Source organism: Thunnus albacares, chromosome 4 (genome assembly GCF_914725855.1).
Source record: "Thunnus albacares chromosome 4, fThuAlb1.1, whole genome shotgun sequence".
In the NCBI taxonomy this organism is placed as follows: domain Eukaryota; kingdom Metazoa; phylum Chordata; class Actinopteri; order Scombriformes; family Scombridae; genus Thunnus; species Thunnus albacares.
Window position 1 is genome coordinate 3488097 of NC_058109.1, and position 16484 is coordinate 3504580.

General features: G+C 39.6%; 2 protein-coding genes across 2 annotated transcripts in view; one reads left to right on the forward strand and one right to left on the reverse strand.

The window, feature by feature from the left end:
* The window catches only part of LOC122981168 (hemicentin-1-like), a 738767-nt gene that overhangs the window by 170269 nt on the left and 552014 nt on the right, over positions 1-16484 (reverse strand). The window lies entirely within an intron of this gene.
* si:dkey-49n23.1 (semaphorin-3D) overlaps positions 1-16484 on the forward strand; it is a 109705-nt gene that overhangs the window by 34836 nt on the left and 58385 nt on the right. Inside the window, exon 2 of the mRNA XM_044349776.1 lies at positions 9580-9831. Within this exon, the coding sequence (XP_044205711.1) occupies positions 9663-9831 (169 nt within the window). The 5' untranslated portion in view covers positions 9580-9662. The remainder of the gene's footprint in view (positions 1-9579; positions 9832-16484) is intronic.

Genomic DNA, 16484 nt, shown 5'->3' on the forward strand with positions numbered 1-16484 from the left:
CTGGCGGGTTGAAGATGTGAATGAAGCGTCGACATTTTAGAAGCTTATTTGCAGCGACGTCCATATCCGAAGCCTCGTCTACTGTCGTGGCTACAACCTTTGTGTTCAGAATCAGATTTATTGGACAAGCATGTGAACACATACAAGGAAAACACTCTTAATACCTTTTATTAAATTCCCTCAAAGTCTTTACTTCAAACATCATCAGTCTGGACAGACATGGATGTTAACTGCAGCTTGACTGGGGACATACGATCGCGAGGCGTTATTTGTAGTTCTGAATATCGGCCAGATGAAGGCAGCTGTTAAACAGTCATAATCCAGAACAGAACTTGATACAGGCAGCTGTGATGCTTGTGGAGGAAAGTTGGAGGTTTTTATCTGTTGTCACAACAAGGTCAGAAAGTTTCAGCAATGCAGATGTTTTCCCTAAAACATTGTGGATCTTAAGAAGCTGCTCTTTTGCAAGTTTTTGCTTCTTTTCATCTGTTACTGGCCGCTAGCTCGCCATGCTAATGCTAACACATCGGCTATGCTTCCTAAAGGGCATCGTGTATTGCAAGAGTCAGTCAGAGAAATAATGATTTAAAAAAATACTCCAATCCAAACCCAAAGCTTTAAAAAAGGAACTTTAATACCCAGCAGCAGCAGGCCTGAATCCACATCAGGTCCCAGTTTGCACCGAATAAACCACTGCAGAATATATTTTTATCACTGCTGCTGTAAATTCCATCCAAATGAGATTTTCATGTGTTTGACTCTGAATCAAGTATGCTGCAATTATAAAACAAAAAACCCCTAAAAATGGCTCATATTCATATTTATTACGACTTCAGCATGTCGCACTGCACAAGTGTTGAGCAGAATACTGATACCAGGGGATTTATGGACCTTCCTTAACTACTTTAGTTTTCAACAGTTTTTGCACAAGAGCCAAACGTGTTGGTCTGTTTGGGAAATGCTTTTTACCTAAAACACATTATTCACTTTACTGGTCCCTGTGTGGACATGTAGTCATTTCCTGCTTCAGGTTTGCTTTGAATAGTGTTTGTTGCATCATCTCTCTGGTGAAATTAGTCAAATGAAAGACTGAAACTGTGGAAATGAATTGTTCTTTCAAAAGAGGAAATTAAGCAGATAGATCAGCAAATGATAATCAGTCAGTAAGTGAGATAATTTTTATATAAAGAGCATCAATGTTAAAAGAAACATAAAAGAAATGAAATAAAGAAGTTACAGCCCAACAAAACTTTAAAGAGAGAAGAAAATGTTGTAGAATGATCTGATGCTTTGAATATTTACATCGTTTTTCTACATTTTTCTCTTTTGTTCAACATCTGTTTGCCTTGTGAATGTTTTCACCTTGACAGAAAAACATCAGTCACGTCTCCACAAAATAAATGAAAACAGTTGCGTGAAGCAAAGAAGTTTCCCGCCTGATTTACTGTCGTTTATCATTTCCATTCAGCTGAATACCAGCACAAACCAAGAATGTGTGTGTGTTCCTCCTCCTGGGAAAACATATTTTCACCTCCAAGGAAAATTTAAATATTCTATTATTAAAGTTTTTTTTGAGTTTTAATTGTTAAGTTATTTCAAACGTTTGTTAAAGTGGAAAGCCTCCATCTGTTTGTTTCTAACGTTCTACTAACATACAGGCGGCTTGCAGACTGTTTGTTAGTCTGAAGGTTCGGGGGAGGGAGTTGCGTCAGTGCCCAGAGAACAGGTGCACGGCTCGGGCAGAGGTTCAGCTCTGAGGTCCCAGATCCAGCCTGGTACCTGACTGTGAAAAAAAAAAAACACCTCCAACATCCATTTATCTCTGCGAGCGAGCAGAACATAACAACATTCTTGGTTTACTGACCGTGCATTTGAGGTCACATAGACGGAGTTTGTCATAACATTAGTGAAGTATCGCATACACAACAACCAGAAGCGATCCGATTGGTCGAACGGACGAGCTTTAAGAGCCCATGTGGAAACTGTTGAGAGCTGTTTAGCCGCAGCGCTTTCAACATCATGAGCATCACAAACATACAGAGAGATCAGACGGTGGGCACTTCACCTTCAACATCTGGATCATATCATCCGCTACTGTTCTCACTTCAATTTATTGTAATTTTCAAAACTTCCAAACTTGAAAAAGACTTTTCTCTTTTATGCATCAAGGAATCAAAGATCAAACAGGGATAAAGTAGAAAAAAATGAGCCTGTTCTGCACATTTGCAGGTGACTAATTGAATGAGCTTCAGTTTTTTGGGATTTTCAGGGCTCTGGGGTTCAGTGGAAGTGGATGTACTGGGAGGATGCATGGAAATGGAAAGACATGGTCATACGGAGACAGGAGAGGAAGAGGAGTGTGGTCAGGATTAATAGTTTAACAAAGGAGGGAAAAGGACAAAGATTATTAGATTTGGGATTTCGACAGAGAAAATATGGCAATACATGAAAGAAAGAAGGGGGAGACCTTGCAGTAGATTAAGATTTAATAAACCAGAGGGAGATATTACCTGGACTTAATGTAATGTAATGTAAAGTAATAAGATGACAGGTAGGATCAGTGTGGAAGGAGAGGAGGTATTAAATCATGGCGGGGATTATAGAGTTGGCAGAGAGATGCCGTAAAGCTGTCACCTCCTCTGACCAGCAGACACTGAAATATATCTCAGAGACGGAGGAAGAGCGATAAAGGACGGAAAGAGACGAGGCTGAAGAGGAGGAATCAGGTCCGAATCAGAGAAGAGGAAGAAACGGGAGGAGAGAGGGGGAGTGGCTGGAGCGGACAGAGATGAAAAGATTAAATAAAGAGGATTAGTGAGTAGGGGGGGGGGGGGATAGAGGAAGGAAATACTAAAACGCACAGTTATAAATAAGAGAGATTAAACCAGAAAAAGGTAGAAGAAGAACTGCCGGCGGTAATGGAGTCGGGCTCCACCTCAGCCTCTCTACTGATAAATCAGCCGAGGCAGTTAAAATAAGATTTTTCACCTTCCCCCTCAAGTGGCCGGCCACATTTTCACCTCGTCCTCCTGTAAACATAATAAAACTACTTAATCCCTCGACCAGGAGCGAGAAACGCTCAGGTTTTTATTCTCCGTAGCACTCGGGGGAGATGAAAGGTCAGAGAAAGCATTTGAAGTATTTCAGAGACTCTGATTTTACAAGGCAGGTCAAAAGTGTAGACAGTGATGTTGTAATAGAAGCAGCCAGCGCCTCCCATCACGCATCTGCTGCTGCTGCTGCTGTAACACTTCAAACCTGCACGTTCTTCTATAAATGATGCCAGAGGAGGCGACTTTTTAAGCTGCGAGCCCCGATTCCACTGGAGTTCAGACAAATGCTGTTTCCAAATCGTGGAAAACATATCGTTCTTATCAAACTAAACATTTCTGAGTGGATCCACAGATCATTAACGCTGCCAAACATTCTCAGAGATTTATGACACATCTTCAAAGCACAAACTTCAAGTGAAATGTTTAACTGTATTCATCATGTGGTTGAAAAAGACATATTTTCAGTATATAATACTTTGAAAGGTTTGAAAGATGGTTCTGATACGTTTGTAGCTCCCAGTGTTGTCAGACTGGGTGGTTTTTCACTCAGCTGGGCTGCTTTTTATCTAAAGCTACAGTTATATAATAATAATAATAACTTTATTTATATAGCACCTTTTAAAAACAGAGTTTACAAAGTGCTTTGACAGACAAAGCAAAAGCAGCACAAGGCAAAGCAAAGACATGAAACAGAAAACAGATCTGACCTTACAAAGATGGCAACTAAAGGCAAAGAAAGACAATAAAGAGATGATAAAAAGTTTAAAAGAAAGATGATTTAAGACAACGTTACATAAAGGGAAGTCTGTAGAAATGGGTTTTAAGAAGTAATTTAGAGGAAGTGACTGATTCTGCAGCCTCATCTCCTCAGGCAGGTCGAGGAGTCCTGATGGAAAAAGCACCTTTAGACTTTAGACTTTAGAGCAGCCAGAAGGACCCCACCTGAGGATCTACGGCTGCTGGCTGGCTCGTAGCTTGGAGCTTCAGACCCAGACATGCTTTGAAGTGAAGTCTTAAAACCAATTCTAAAACCAACAGGAAGCCAATGGAAAGAAGCCAGAATGGGGATGATGTGATGTCGTCTGTTAAAACCAGTAAGAAGCCGAGCTGCTGCGTTCTGGCCCAGTTGGAGGCAGAACAGGGATTATTGTGTTATACTGGGAAGGAGGAAGTTTCAGTAATCTAGTCTAGTTAGTAAGTTTTTCTTTATATTTTTAGTTGAAATATTCTCTGAAGCATATCTGAATGTGGAGAGGCTCGTTCTCAGGCTGACAGCAGGTTCTTTAGCGAGGCTCGTCCTTCTAACCAATCAGAGGAGGTCAAAAGTCAGAGGTCGGCGCTCCCAGCTGTCAATCAACACATGAATGCAGTTCAGAGTGGCTTGTTTTCACCATGGATGTATAATAAGAGCTGGATAGGGCGCCGCCGCTCTGCCTTGCAGACAGTTTTTCCCAGTGATCACTCGCGGTATTGCAGCGAAAAATCTCCCCGCGGCCTAAAAAAGATTCCCCCCCATAGACCACCACTGTAAAAGAGACGCCTGTAAAACTGTTGACAGGACGCCTCGAACTGCAAACAACGTCTATTATGACTCTTTCTGTTATGAACTTTTGATCCATGGAGGTTTTATGTTTGTAAAACTTTCCTCGAGCCGAGAAAAGCGATTTAAAAATCAGTGACATCATCACAGTGTAAAGTCTCAATACTACTAATCAATACTGCTTATACTATAAAGACGACCTGAAAGAGGTGTTGTTTACTGCAAATATAAATAAGTTGCATTATTTACTCTCTTGGGGAGATTTCAACACCTTTTTCCCCCCGAATCTAACTTAATTCACCTCATTATTACATAAATATCATTAAAGCTGTTCATCTTTTACTGGGAAAAGTTGGAATATTTGCAGTATTTACTGGTTTATTTAACAGGGACAGGGCACATTAATAAACATTTTACCAAGAGGCTGAGAATGTAAAAGAATGTTTGCTTTAAAATTACAAAGTTATTGAGATCATTTATAAGCATTTAAAGCAGAATATAGTAAAAATAATAAATAAATAAAAAGGAGAACATCAACGTCAGCAGACAAACATGAAATACAAAGTTAAAAAAATGAAAACAGTGAAATCTTTCTTTCCTGGTGACCATTTTTTTTCCATATTTAGGAAGTCCATTTCAGACTTTTTATTCATTCCTTATTTAAACAACGTTTTCGCTCCACTAACATAGGAAGTTCTACACAAAGAGTTGACATTTCAGAGCAAAAAACAACCTATTTCAAGAGCGATTTGTTAGCGGATGTAGGTTAGAGGGTCAGTGTGATACAGTATCTGTACTTTCCTTCTTCTCTTTCCTTCTTTCCATCTTTAATTTCATATTTTTTTCCCATCCTGTCATCTTCCTCTGCATCCCTCTCTCTATACGTCTACATTACAGACGACACAGAAACAATAAAAGTAACACGATCGTGCCGTTCCTCGCTACGATTAAATGTGCATAATGATGGAAGTCCAGACATGGCTGAAAAGCTGGATGCTGGCACAGCTTGTTTTGTTTACACATTGTTTAGCTGCAACCCCTGTGGTGCAGCAGGAAGAGAAAATAAAGATCGGTTGAACTGATAACCATGGGAACGATATCATTCACCTCTTCCCATCTGAGTGCATATGTGTAAAACTTTATCCAGATATCTGGAAAGGTTGGAAGCTGTTTGAAACATGGCGGACAGGTTTCTCTCGGCCTCGAGGATCAGTTTTATCGAGAGATGATCGTTGATGTTGGGAGAAAGTTCAACTTTAGAGACGTTCAGACAAACAGAAGCTGCAGAAAGGTGAACGAAGGTGAAAAACATGTTTGTAGTTTGCGTCAAATCTGCGTTCAGCTATTTGTGTGAGTTTAAATCAAACCGGCAGACAGACAGAGGAAACAGACGATGAGTTTCCTCCAGAGATTTATTTAAAGACTCTTGTCAACAGTCAAGATTCAGACGAAGCACAAACACACACACACACACACACACACAAGCATGCACACACACGTCTGCATGATCACTGATCTACGCAAACACTTTTTCAAATCACTCTTAGTCTTTTTTTCCTTTACAACAACTTTATTTCTTCCACACACAGTTATTTTTAGCTCTTTTCACACACACACACACACACACACACACACACACACACACACACACACACGCACACACACACACACACTCTCTGTATGTCAGATGAGAGGAAGAGACAGTTTGTTCCTCGTCTGTCTCCGTGTTGACAGGCCTGAGGAGGTCGTTTCCTCGTGTCAAGTGTGAACCACAAATGAACAGTAGTGATGAGAAACACATGACGTTGTCAGAGTTACATTAAACTACAGTACAGCTGTCGACACTGCTTTACTTTACCTGCAGATGTTTCATTATTCAACATATATTTGTTGTTTTACCATAAAAAAAAATACAAGAATCTCCTTTATATCTGTCTGGAGGTTTGTTGACATGTTTATTGTTGTTTAGATGTGAATACAGACTGTATTATTATTACAGACTACCACACACACAGACTAGACTCACCTTCTTTCAGTTGAACTCTTCAATAGTCTGTTTGTATTAATGATACATCTTTATTCTCTTTGTTTCTTTATATCTCTCTGGTCGACAAAACCTTCTAAATACATCCATGATTTTTTTCCTCTCATATGTGTGATACACAAAGCTAAAATTATTTTAATTGGCTCATAATCATAAAACAGAGGAGTCACAGAGAAAAGTGGAGAAAAGTCGTTGTGTTTGAAATGAATTGTTGTGACAGACGTTCCCACAGTTTTAGAAAAGAATACGGAGCATCGCTGAGGATAATCTGTCATCACCAGAAATTACAGAGGAGGCTTTTAATTTGAAAAAAGTTTAATCCTAAAGCTAACAGAGGTAGAAGATAATAAAGGCTGTAATTAAGTTAAGAGTCATCCATTATAGCATTAAGGGTTTCAACGCTCTGCATATCGACGGCCAAAAACCTCCTATCTGCAGAGTTTCCTGATTGGTGGATGTCACTTTGGATGATGAGAATGAGGAAGGCTGCTCATATTCAGTCTGTCTGAAAGATAATCCCGCCGCTCGCTGTGACAGAAAAGTCACACAACAAAACAAAAACACAACGTAGAGTCTCTGGATGTGTAGAGAGGCTACAGCACGAATCACTGAACATTCATCTCCAGCAGACGAGGAAGCAAATACACTCTGACCCTAGTATACTAGAATGTAGTAACTATTACATTTACTACATCTGTTTATATGAAAACAAACTTAATTTCATTATAAATTTAATTTTAATTATTAACTTAATTTAGAGCATCATTTTGTAGAACCTCTTCCAACTTGCACCAAGTGCAAAAGCTCCTATCTGCACTTTGCGAGGCATTAATATCTATAACACATAATATAATAATATAGTCCAAAAACAGTGTATTATGTGTTGGGTGTTAACAAATAGGATTCTGCAAGAAAACAAGTTTTTTTTAGTTTTCTCAGATCGGAGGTTTTGCTCTTCATCGACATGTTTCATCTTCTGTTATGATGTTGATGTTGTTCTGTCACAGTATCGCACCATCATTCGATCACTACAGACTGATAGCAGAGTTTGTTTTTCACTTCAATGTGTGTGAGATGTATAAATGATTATCATGACTAACTGTGAAGACAAAATTAAATTACAGTCATTCCTGTTATTCGTCTTTTGTGGTTTCGGTTCGGGTCACGGCACCGTGTGCCTGGAATCGTCTCCCTGCAGACGGACTGTATGACACATTTAAAGTCACAAAAACAAAAACAGATAAATCTCACACAGATGTTACCTTTAGTCACTGCAGTTTTGTAACATTTTTTTATTTCCTCTCTGTTTCTATTTTGATCGTTTTGCTTGTTTTTTTTGACCTTTTCAGAGTCATTTTATTTATTTTCTGTTCTCTATATTTGACTTGTTTTGCTTCTTCTTGTTTTATTGATCATTGTGATTTTAAATTGCTGTTTGTTTTGTTGTTGCTGGGCATCCAAATAAAGAATAAAGAGACATTGTTGGGTTGCAAAAGTTTGTTGGTGCATCGCAGAGTTTGCTTACTTCCTGTCAGTTTAAAACACTACATATGTATAAGAGGAAACCTCCTCTAGCAGTGTCATGAATTGAGATTTCTTCCACGTTGAAGTAACCGCAGTCTCAGAGTGGTTAGACTTAAAAAAAAAATGGAGCAGCAGCCAAGTTAAACCTCTCGGACTGTCTTTCCTCTCTCAGCAGGCGTCTCCTCAACCTGCTGAACTCTTTAAAACCTGCTGACGGGCCAACTGTCCTGACATGATAGATTATGATGAATTATGATATCATAACATGGCCGGTTTCTCCTGGAGTTATGCGTGCAATTTTGGCAAGTTACCATGTGTTTTGCCGTCCCACCTGAAATAATTTCATGGTTAAGATTTAGTTTAAGTGGAGGGAATAATGTTTGTGTTTCAGAAACTTTTCAACACACAGTTTTTTTCTTTCCTGCATCTTCTTTCAGCTGAAGACTGTAATGGGTTTAGCTTTCAAGCTAGCTAACAAGCTAACTGTCTTTCCTCTCTCAGCAGGTTCTTTCTGCTTGCTTTTCTCAAGCTAAACTCTTATAACTGGCCTGCCACCGCAAAAAATTCAGGGTACAAAATGATAAATTGAGCTGTTTCCTTTGTGAAATACATTCCCACATTCACAGAAACCACCCAGTTCTTTCAGCTCTTAGTTCATGTCTACTAGAGATTTATTCAGGTGCTCAGTAGCTTTTTAAGGGAAGTTAATGTGGAACTAAATCAAAAAAAAAAAAGAAAAGAAAAGTAAGTACTTTGCTTTGTGTGTTTTGCAAATATGCAGTGATTTGATTCAGACCTGATGTTTGGATAGCTCAAAAACTTATTGGTCTCTTATTGGAATTTAAATTTAATCATCTGCGAGTATCAGATTCATCATCTTGTTTTGGAAAAGAGGAGTTTTAATATGTTTTATTACCCACATGAACAAATTTAATTAGGTAAATACATAGATTTGTCTTTTTTAATTGAATACATGCTGTATGATGCAGAGTATGACCTCACGCTGTGTCTCATAACGGTTTATGTCGCTTTGAAAACAGAAAGTGCTCAGGTTGTCTTAAAATATGGAAATTAAATCTTTTTCAAAACCTGCAGAATCTGTCACATTATTCCTGTTTCTGTCTGAATCGTTTACTCCCTCGATCCGTCTCTCTCTCTGGTTTTCTGATGTTGATGTATGCGCGTGCAGGTGCATTTACAAATGTTTTATTAATGGGACATCTGGATATTAGATTAGTCTGTAAAGCCAAAAAGAACTTCAGGTCAGATTGAGAGGCCGTAAACTCATTTGGTCTGAACATCTCTGCTACTCTTTTCATTTACTAGACTCTGTGGACGTCTGTCAACTGAGCAGCTGTATGTGTTATAAAAATCAATTAACATAAATAGTAATCAATCTCCTTTCGCTCTTCCTCCAGTGAGCTGCAGCCCAGACTGTGATGTGACAGCGTGACGCTCCTTCTTCCATCTATCTCTCCGCATCGGTGCAGATCAGTCAGAGATGGCAGCCATCTTTGCTGCGGCCCTGCAGACCGGAGGGGTGAAGTCTCCTCAGATGCTGATGTCGTGTGTCTTCCTGCTGCTGTCGCTGCAGCTCGCAGAGTCCAGCGCCGCTCCAGAGGTCAAAGCCTGGAGCCAGACGGGGCCGCGGCTGCAGCTCTCGCATTCAGGTAGGAAACATACAAATAACCTGACAACAGGAGCACAACTAATGTACACATGCAGCACAAAACTCTGGAGTCACTTCTTACTTCTGCTGTCAGGGTTGATTTAAGTTTTTGACATTTGAAGCTGAGCAGCTGTTGGATGTTCAGTCTTGTTCACAACTGAGGGAAGATTTTCAGATTGACTGTTGGTGAGATGCAGTCAAGCAAAAACACTAAACGTTTCCAGCTGCAGCTTCTCAATTATGAGAATTTTTTCTTTGTCTTATATGTTGAGTAAATAGATTTCTTTTTTGACAGTTGATCAACCCGAGCTTCAGGAGATTATAACCGACGTTTTTAATTGTTTTCTGAAATGTTAGTCTTATAGTTATAAATGATTAATGTATTAACTGAGACAATAATCTGCAGATTAATCAGTACAGCCCAAACATTGTATCTGATGATGATGATGAAGAAAGAGCTGTTGATTTAATCCTTCATCTTCATTCTAACCTTCAGGGGATTCACAAACACGTCGTTGGCAGCTGGATTCATGTTTTCTCATTTCTTTGGTTCCTCTTATTACTGACACTCCTAAATTCCTTAATGTTTTTGTCTGCTGATTTCTGACTTGAAGCTCTGTGGTGTGAAATTTTTCTTTTTTTTTACTCTTTGGGAACATTTTAATGAAATATACCCAAAGAACACATCATTTTAGGGGGTTTTATTATGCTAATGACCAAATAGAAAAGAATACAATAGACCCTTATCGTCCGTCAGGTTGGAGAAAATTGTCTTTGGCTCAACAAAACATGGAGACACAGTACACATGATGAGCCGTCAGTTTAACAAACATAGAGACACGGAGGTCATGTTGCACATTAAAAACAGTTCATGTGGTTTAATTCTCATCAGTCACTTTGAAGAGTTAAGAAGACTGATGGTAGTTTGGATGAAGGGAGTCTTAAATACAGTTTTAGTTGCCAGAGGTTGAAGTGGATGAATAAAGGATCGGGGCGATCTGCCAGGATACTCTTAAAAACTCCTAAAAACTTGAGTCAGGGACTTTTGGGGGTTTTGTCTGCCGGCCATTGAGACAATCCTGGAAAGCTTCTTTGTTAAATCTACAATTTACGTGACCGTAACAGGAGATGAAGGATGAAATCCCAGGAACGTTCACTTCCTCACGAACAGGTGACGTTACTGTCGATCGGGTACGATTCAGGTTTTGATTCTTAATTTATAAGGTAGTTACTTGTTCGGGCCGTTCCACACACATCGAGACTTTTTTTTCCCATGAGGTCAAAAAATCAGAGCAACAGTAAACTCACTTTGCTCCGTATGACGTCCGCGGCTTTCATGTTAAAATAGCGGAATAATTTGGAGTTTCTGATGAAGTAGTTATTTAACGACCGCAGACAAAAACAGTCCTTGTTAGAAAAAAGGTGCAGTCAATAGAAACCGAGTGTTCAGTTTGTGTTCCTGGTGCTTGTTTGGGCATAAAAGTGGATTCTTTGTGGAGGTTGAAAGTCCAGATATCCACCACTAAACATGACAGATTGACTTTCATTGTTTCTGTCTACAGTTAATGTATTTTATATCGGGTATAACTTCATCCATTTACAAGACTTCATGCGCAATTTGTATGTTCTGTGCCCCATTTAAACATCAGCATTAATCATGAATGTCATTAGTCATAGCTTTCCTCTGAGCTTTTGGGTAAACACAGAAGGATTTTTTTAATGAATTTCGGTCATTGAATTGTGAAGCTTTTCATGCTGTTTTGATTTGATTGGTTGCTGAACTAAACCAGTACAAACTCCCAAACTGCAACCCTATGAATGATGGAGAGATCTGTCTACCATGTGTCTGTTTTCACGATGAACGTGCGTCTTTCATGTTTTTTACTTCCTTTCCTTCCTCGTCGTCGGTTCGGTTCCTCATTAGTTCGGTTTTTCATCCCGACAACAAAATCACTCAAGAAGTGGATTAAGTCCCTGACGAAATTGAAAGGTTAGATTGATGTACTGATGTCTGAGTTTAGGAAAGTCTGTATCCAGTTAAAGTTTCTCAGCGGTAAAGTCATTTCCCCGGAGGGGGGGGGGGGGGGGGGGGGGGTTAGAGCTCGAGGGAACTTTATAACACTATCATAAAGATCAATGAAGTAATGTCTCCTTGACACGGCGTTCAAAGCGACCCGGTGGATGCTGTAATCAGGGAAATGTCATCCAACACACAGTAAAAGTAAGTTTTTTTCTTTTCCAGAGAAACCATTGTGCTGTGAAGTGCATATTAATGTCGACAGCAGATGTTTACAGTGAAACACTTCATGGGAGCAGCGGGAAGGAATCAAATGTGAAATTAACAGATTAACAACACGGGAGATGATGCGGCGTTGACGAGCGCTCATAAAAGGTTTAGAACAGTCTCGAAATGGAAAAATGGAAACATGAGGCCGTTTTAAGCCTTTGATCTAACGAACAATACCGTCTGCTGAGGACATGTCATTAGCTGAGACTTTAGTTTCTTTCCTGTTGATGCTCTGCCAGCTCTGGACTGCAGCCATCTTCACCTCTCCCTTGTTTCAGGGGCTTTTTTTGCCTTCAGTCTGGTCTACAGCAAGTAAGACACATGATCAGTTGAACTAAGGTTAGATGACTGACAACGTTTGGCCTCAAAAAAACTCTTGAGCTGCCTCGTCTGTGTGTTTTGGGGTCTTTTTTCTGCTGTGTTGTCCTAAAAATTGGGGATTAACTGAGTATAAAACACTATAAGGATGTGAAAAAGGTTAAAGTCAGCATGTTATGGTTATAGAATAGCGTACAGGAGGAAGCTACTGTATATAATTGGCCTATTAGAGTCATTCTAATGTGTTCTCGTTGGCAAGAGAAAAGCACTTTTTGTGTGAAAGTGCAACAAAGAAAAACTTAGTCGTTTCTGCCAAATCTAACTCATATGGGAGCTCTGTTTTGCTTCATAAAACTTAATTTTCTCATTTCTCATCCAAAACAAATAACAACACTCGTGCTTCATCTAAAATAAGAGCGCAAGGGGCTCTTCATCATAAGAACAGAGCACCAGTGAAGTCACTTTAAGACACTTCCACCCCCCCCCCCCCGACCACCACCACCTCCCCTTGGCAACCAGTAAAGCCAACAACTGTTTCCTATCCTGCAGCAATTAGTTCAGGGAGGCTGGTTTCATTGTGTGATGGTTAGTGAGATGTTTGTCTAGTGAGCAGTCGGCTGAATGAATGAATGAACAGATAGATGGATGGATGAATAGGATTAGTGAAGCAGTGACTGTGTTGTACTTTATAATGCAGCTCTTTGTGTCAGACTGAGAGAGAGGGAGGGGAGAGAGAGTTTGGGATCATTGTTGATGATGTGACAGGATTATAACAGACAAACACATTTGAAAACACTGCGTGAATGTCAGCGATACAATGAGGAGAGAAACAATGAAGCTTTGTTGAAGGTTCTGGATGTTAAAATGTTGTTGTTTTTTTTTAATTAAATGAGACTTGAACATAATATTATGCAGATTATTGGAAGCTGTAGGTCTCAGGTCTGGATGGAGGCATCTCATTTTCTAAATAGAACAATAGAATCAACTTCAGGTTACGTCAGAACGTTCCTCAGAGACATTTTAATGCAGGATTTTAATGTAATAAACCTCACAAATTAAACAACTAAGTGTTTTCTATGCAGGACGATTAAATTTTCAAAATAAGAGTCTCCACTGTCAAAATAAACCCCGTTATAAGATCTAACACAGCTACAGTTAAAGTTTTGGGCACAAGAATCCTTGGTTATATTTAAGGAAAGATTGAAGACTTCATTAAGGTTTAGGGGACCTTCGTGGTCACGTTTAAGAGAAACCGACGCTGACTGTCTGTAGGAAACAGGAAGTAAACTGCAGGTTTCTGTGTTAAAAGTCATGCTCTGTAAATAATGTCACATTCATTACTGCTGCGCTCCCGACAGAGAAGAGTCATAATTAGTACGGCTGTGGAGGCTTTTTCCACTTGAACGTAAATAAATGTTGTTTCCAGGCATTTGCTGAAACGACTGATGTTGTCGTTTTTCTCTGAACTGAAAACAATCAGCACAATCTCAGCTCAAGGTCCATTAGTGAATGGAACTGACTGTTTCACAACGTTTCACACTTCAGTTCCATTTGCTGATGAAGACCATGAAATGTGCGTGAAAGCCCTGAAGATGTAATAATAATTAAGAATTTGTCGCACAATCAGCTCTTTCTTTTAACAATTGGAGTTGTGGATTTTGTTACAAAAGGTTTTTTTTTTTTCCAAAATGCTGAAGTTCATGTTGAAAAGCTCCAAATGACATCAGACGCTACATATTTGAACATTTCAGTGGCCAGAAATCAGTAAGATGAGCTGGATAAACTAAACACAACGCTGATGTTTAAAGAAGACATAACATCAACCAAAACCTGCGTAAAAATGCTCCCTGCAAGTCAAAAGCCAAATGATCAAATGGAAAATTCCAGCTCAATCATTTGCCAATCCAGTATTAGACTTCACAATATTTATCTTGAAATTCAAATAAGTGTGAAAAATGTTGCACAGCGTGTGTTCAACACGCGTTCGTCCAATAAAACCACACAGAAAGGTTTCAAACACACTTACGTATCTTTTTTATCAGAAATTGTTTTCCCCTGAGAGCAGGTGACCTTTTGTTTTCCATTTTCCTCAAATAGCCATGATGTGATTGCACTGACGTGTCATAGATTGCACGGTGTGAGTGTAATGTGTGTGTGTGTGTGTGTGTGTGTGTGTGTGTTGCTAACAGTGGTTTTCATGGCAGTAAAAGTGGAGCAGTGAACTCCAGTTAATGAAGCAGGACGTGGTTCTCTTTGTGTTTGTAGCTGCAGGAAAAACAGTAGCGAGACTATTAATGTTTTATAAGGCAGATACTCAGACAGGAGCTTCAGGGGCAACGAACACACTCACGCACACACACACACACACACACACACACACACACACACACACACACACACACTTACGTATATAAAAACTCATCACCTCCTCTGTCTGTATGTATGCCAGCTCACTTACTGTCTGTGTCCCTTTTCCACGCCTATTTCTCACGCACACAGGCTTGCATAGATTTACACACACACACACACACACACACACCCACACACACGAGAATACGTGCGTCACAACTGACCCAGTGTCTGACCTGAGCAGGAATCCAGGGAGACCAGCCCTCATCCTGCAGGGAGACACACTCTGTTAGCCTTTAACCTGACCAGGAGTGTGTGTGTGTGTGCGTGTGAGGACACATCTTTGCCCAAAAGTAAACAGACAAAAACAAAAGAGACGGGCAAGAGATGGCGGTGCATGTGTCTGAAAGTGTAACTTGTCTGCATGTACAGTATGTGTGAATATGTTATATGTTCTCTCGTCTTTCCAGTCTGCTCTGTATTATCTCCTGGCTGCACTTAAAACACACACACACACACACACACACACACACACACACGCACACACACACACACACACACACACACACACACACACACACACACACACACACGCACACACACACACACACACACACACACACACACACACACACAGGTTGACACATGCATACACAGGATTTGGCTGTAAGTATATTCAGACACACAGGAGACACATACACACCTTTGCTGCATGTCAACCTGACATATAAAAATCATAAATATGAATGCGATCACACAGTTAAACTCATGCAGGTGCGTTTACGGTACTCGTGTGAGTATTTGTGCGTGTGGATAAATTTCATGTTGACATGAGCTGAAATGCATTTCACAATATTATTCTGGTTTTAATTCTTATCCATAGAAAACAACAACTATAAAACTACATGATAGTTTTGGCAGATTCTTGATGTTTATTTGAGTTGTAATGAGGCCAGATCAGATGAGTTAAAGTTGTAGTTGATCCAAATGTCTACTTTTATGATCATAATCTGTATCACATTACCTTCACATGCATGTCTGGGTTTTTCAGTGATACAGAGCAAGTTAATTCCCTATTGTTCTTTTTATGCTGCCTAAATTTTATTACTCCTGAACTTCAATTAGTTGTTAAAACTGCTCACAAACAGCTGACTCTGGCCTCATTAAGATAGAATATGAGGTGTTGGAAGATTTTTAAAATGACATAGACTGATCAGTATAAAGGATAAGGATATTTCTGATGATTTACTACACTTTAAATTACATCATGAAGAGTTTGGTCATATTTGTTTGTTTAGAAATGGCTCCAAAGACTAGTAAGAGCGATGATGTTTTCAGTCTCCAGAGAGCAGTTCTGTGTACGGCAGACGTCACTGAGCATGTGCGGGAATGTGGTTCTGGTTACCGCTTTGCTAACTTGTTGTGTTAAATATCACAACTTCTTGACTTTGTACTGAAGATCTTTGAGAAAGACGATATAGTAACTCTTCATTAATGAAGGAACGTGTCACCCGGTGCAGCGGTGTGGCACAAAAATGGAGGTCTACGGCTCAGAGGAAGAAGATATATCAGACTTTGATACACACACACAATACTTGTTAGTAGATCAGTTCATTGTTGGTTCGGATCCAAACATGAGGTTTGTTGACAATCAGAAAAATATAGAAAATCACCAGTCGTATCCTTGAAAGTGAAGAAAT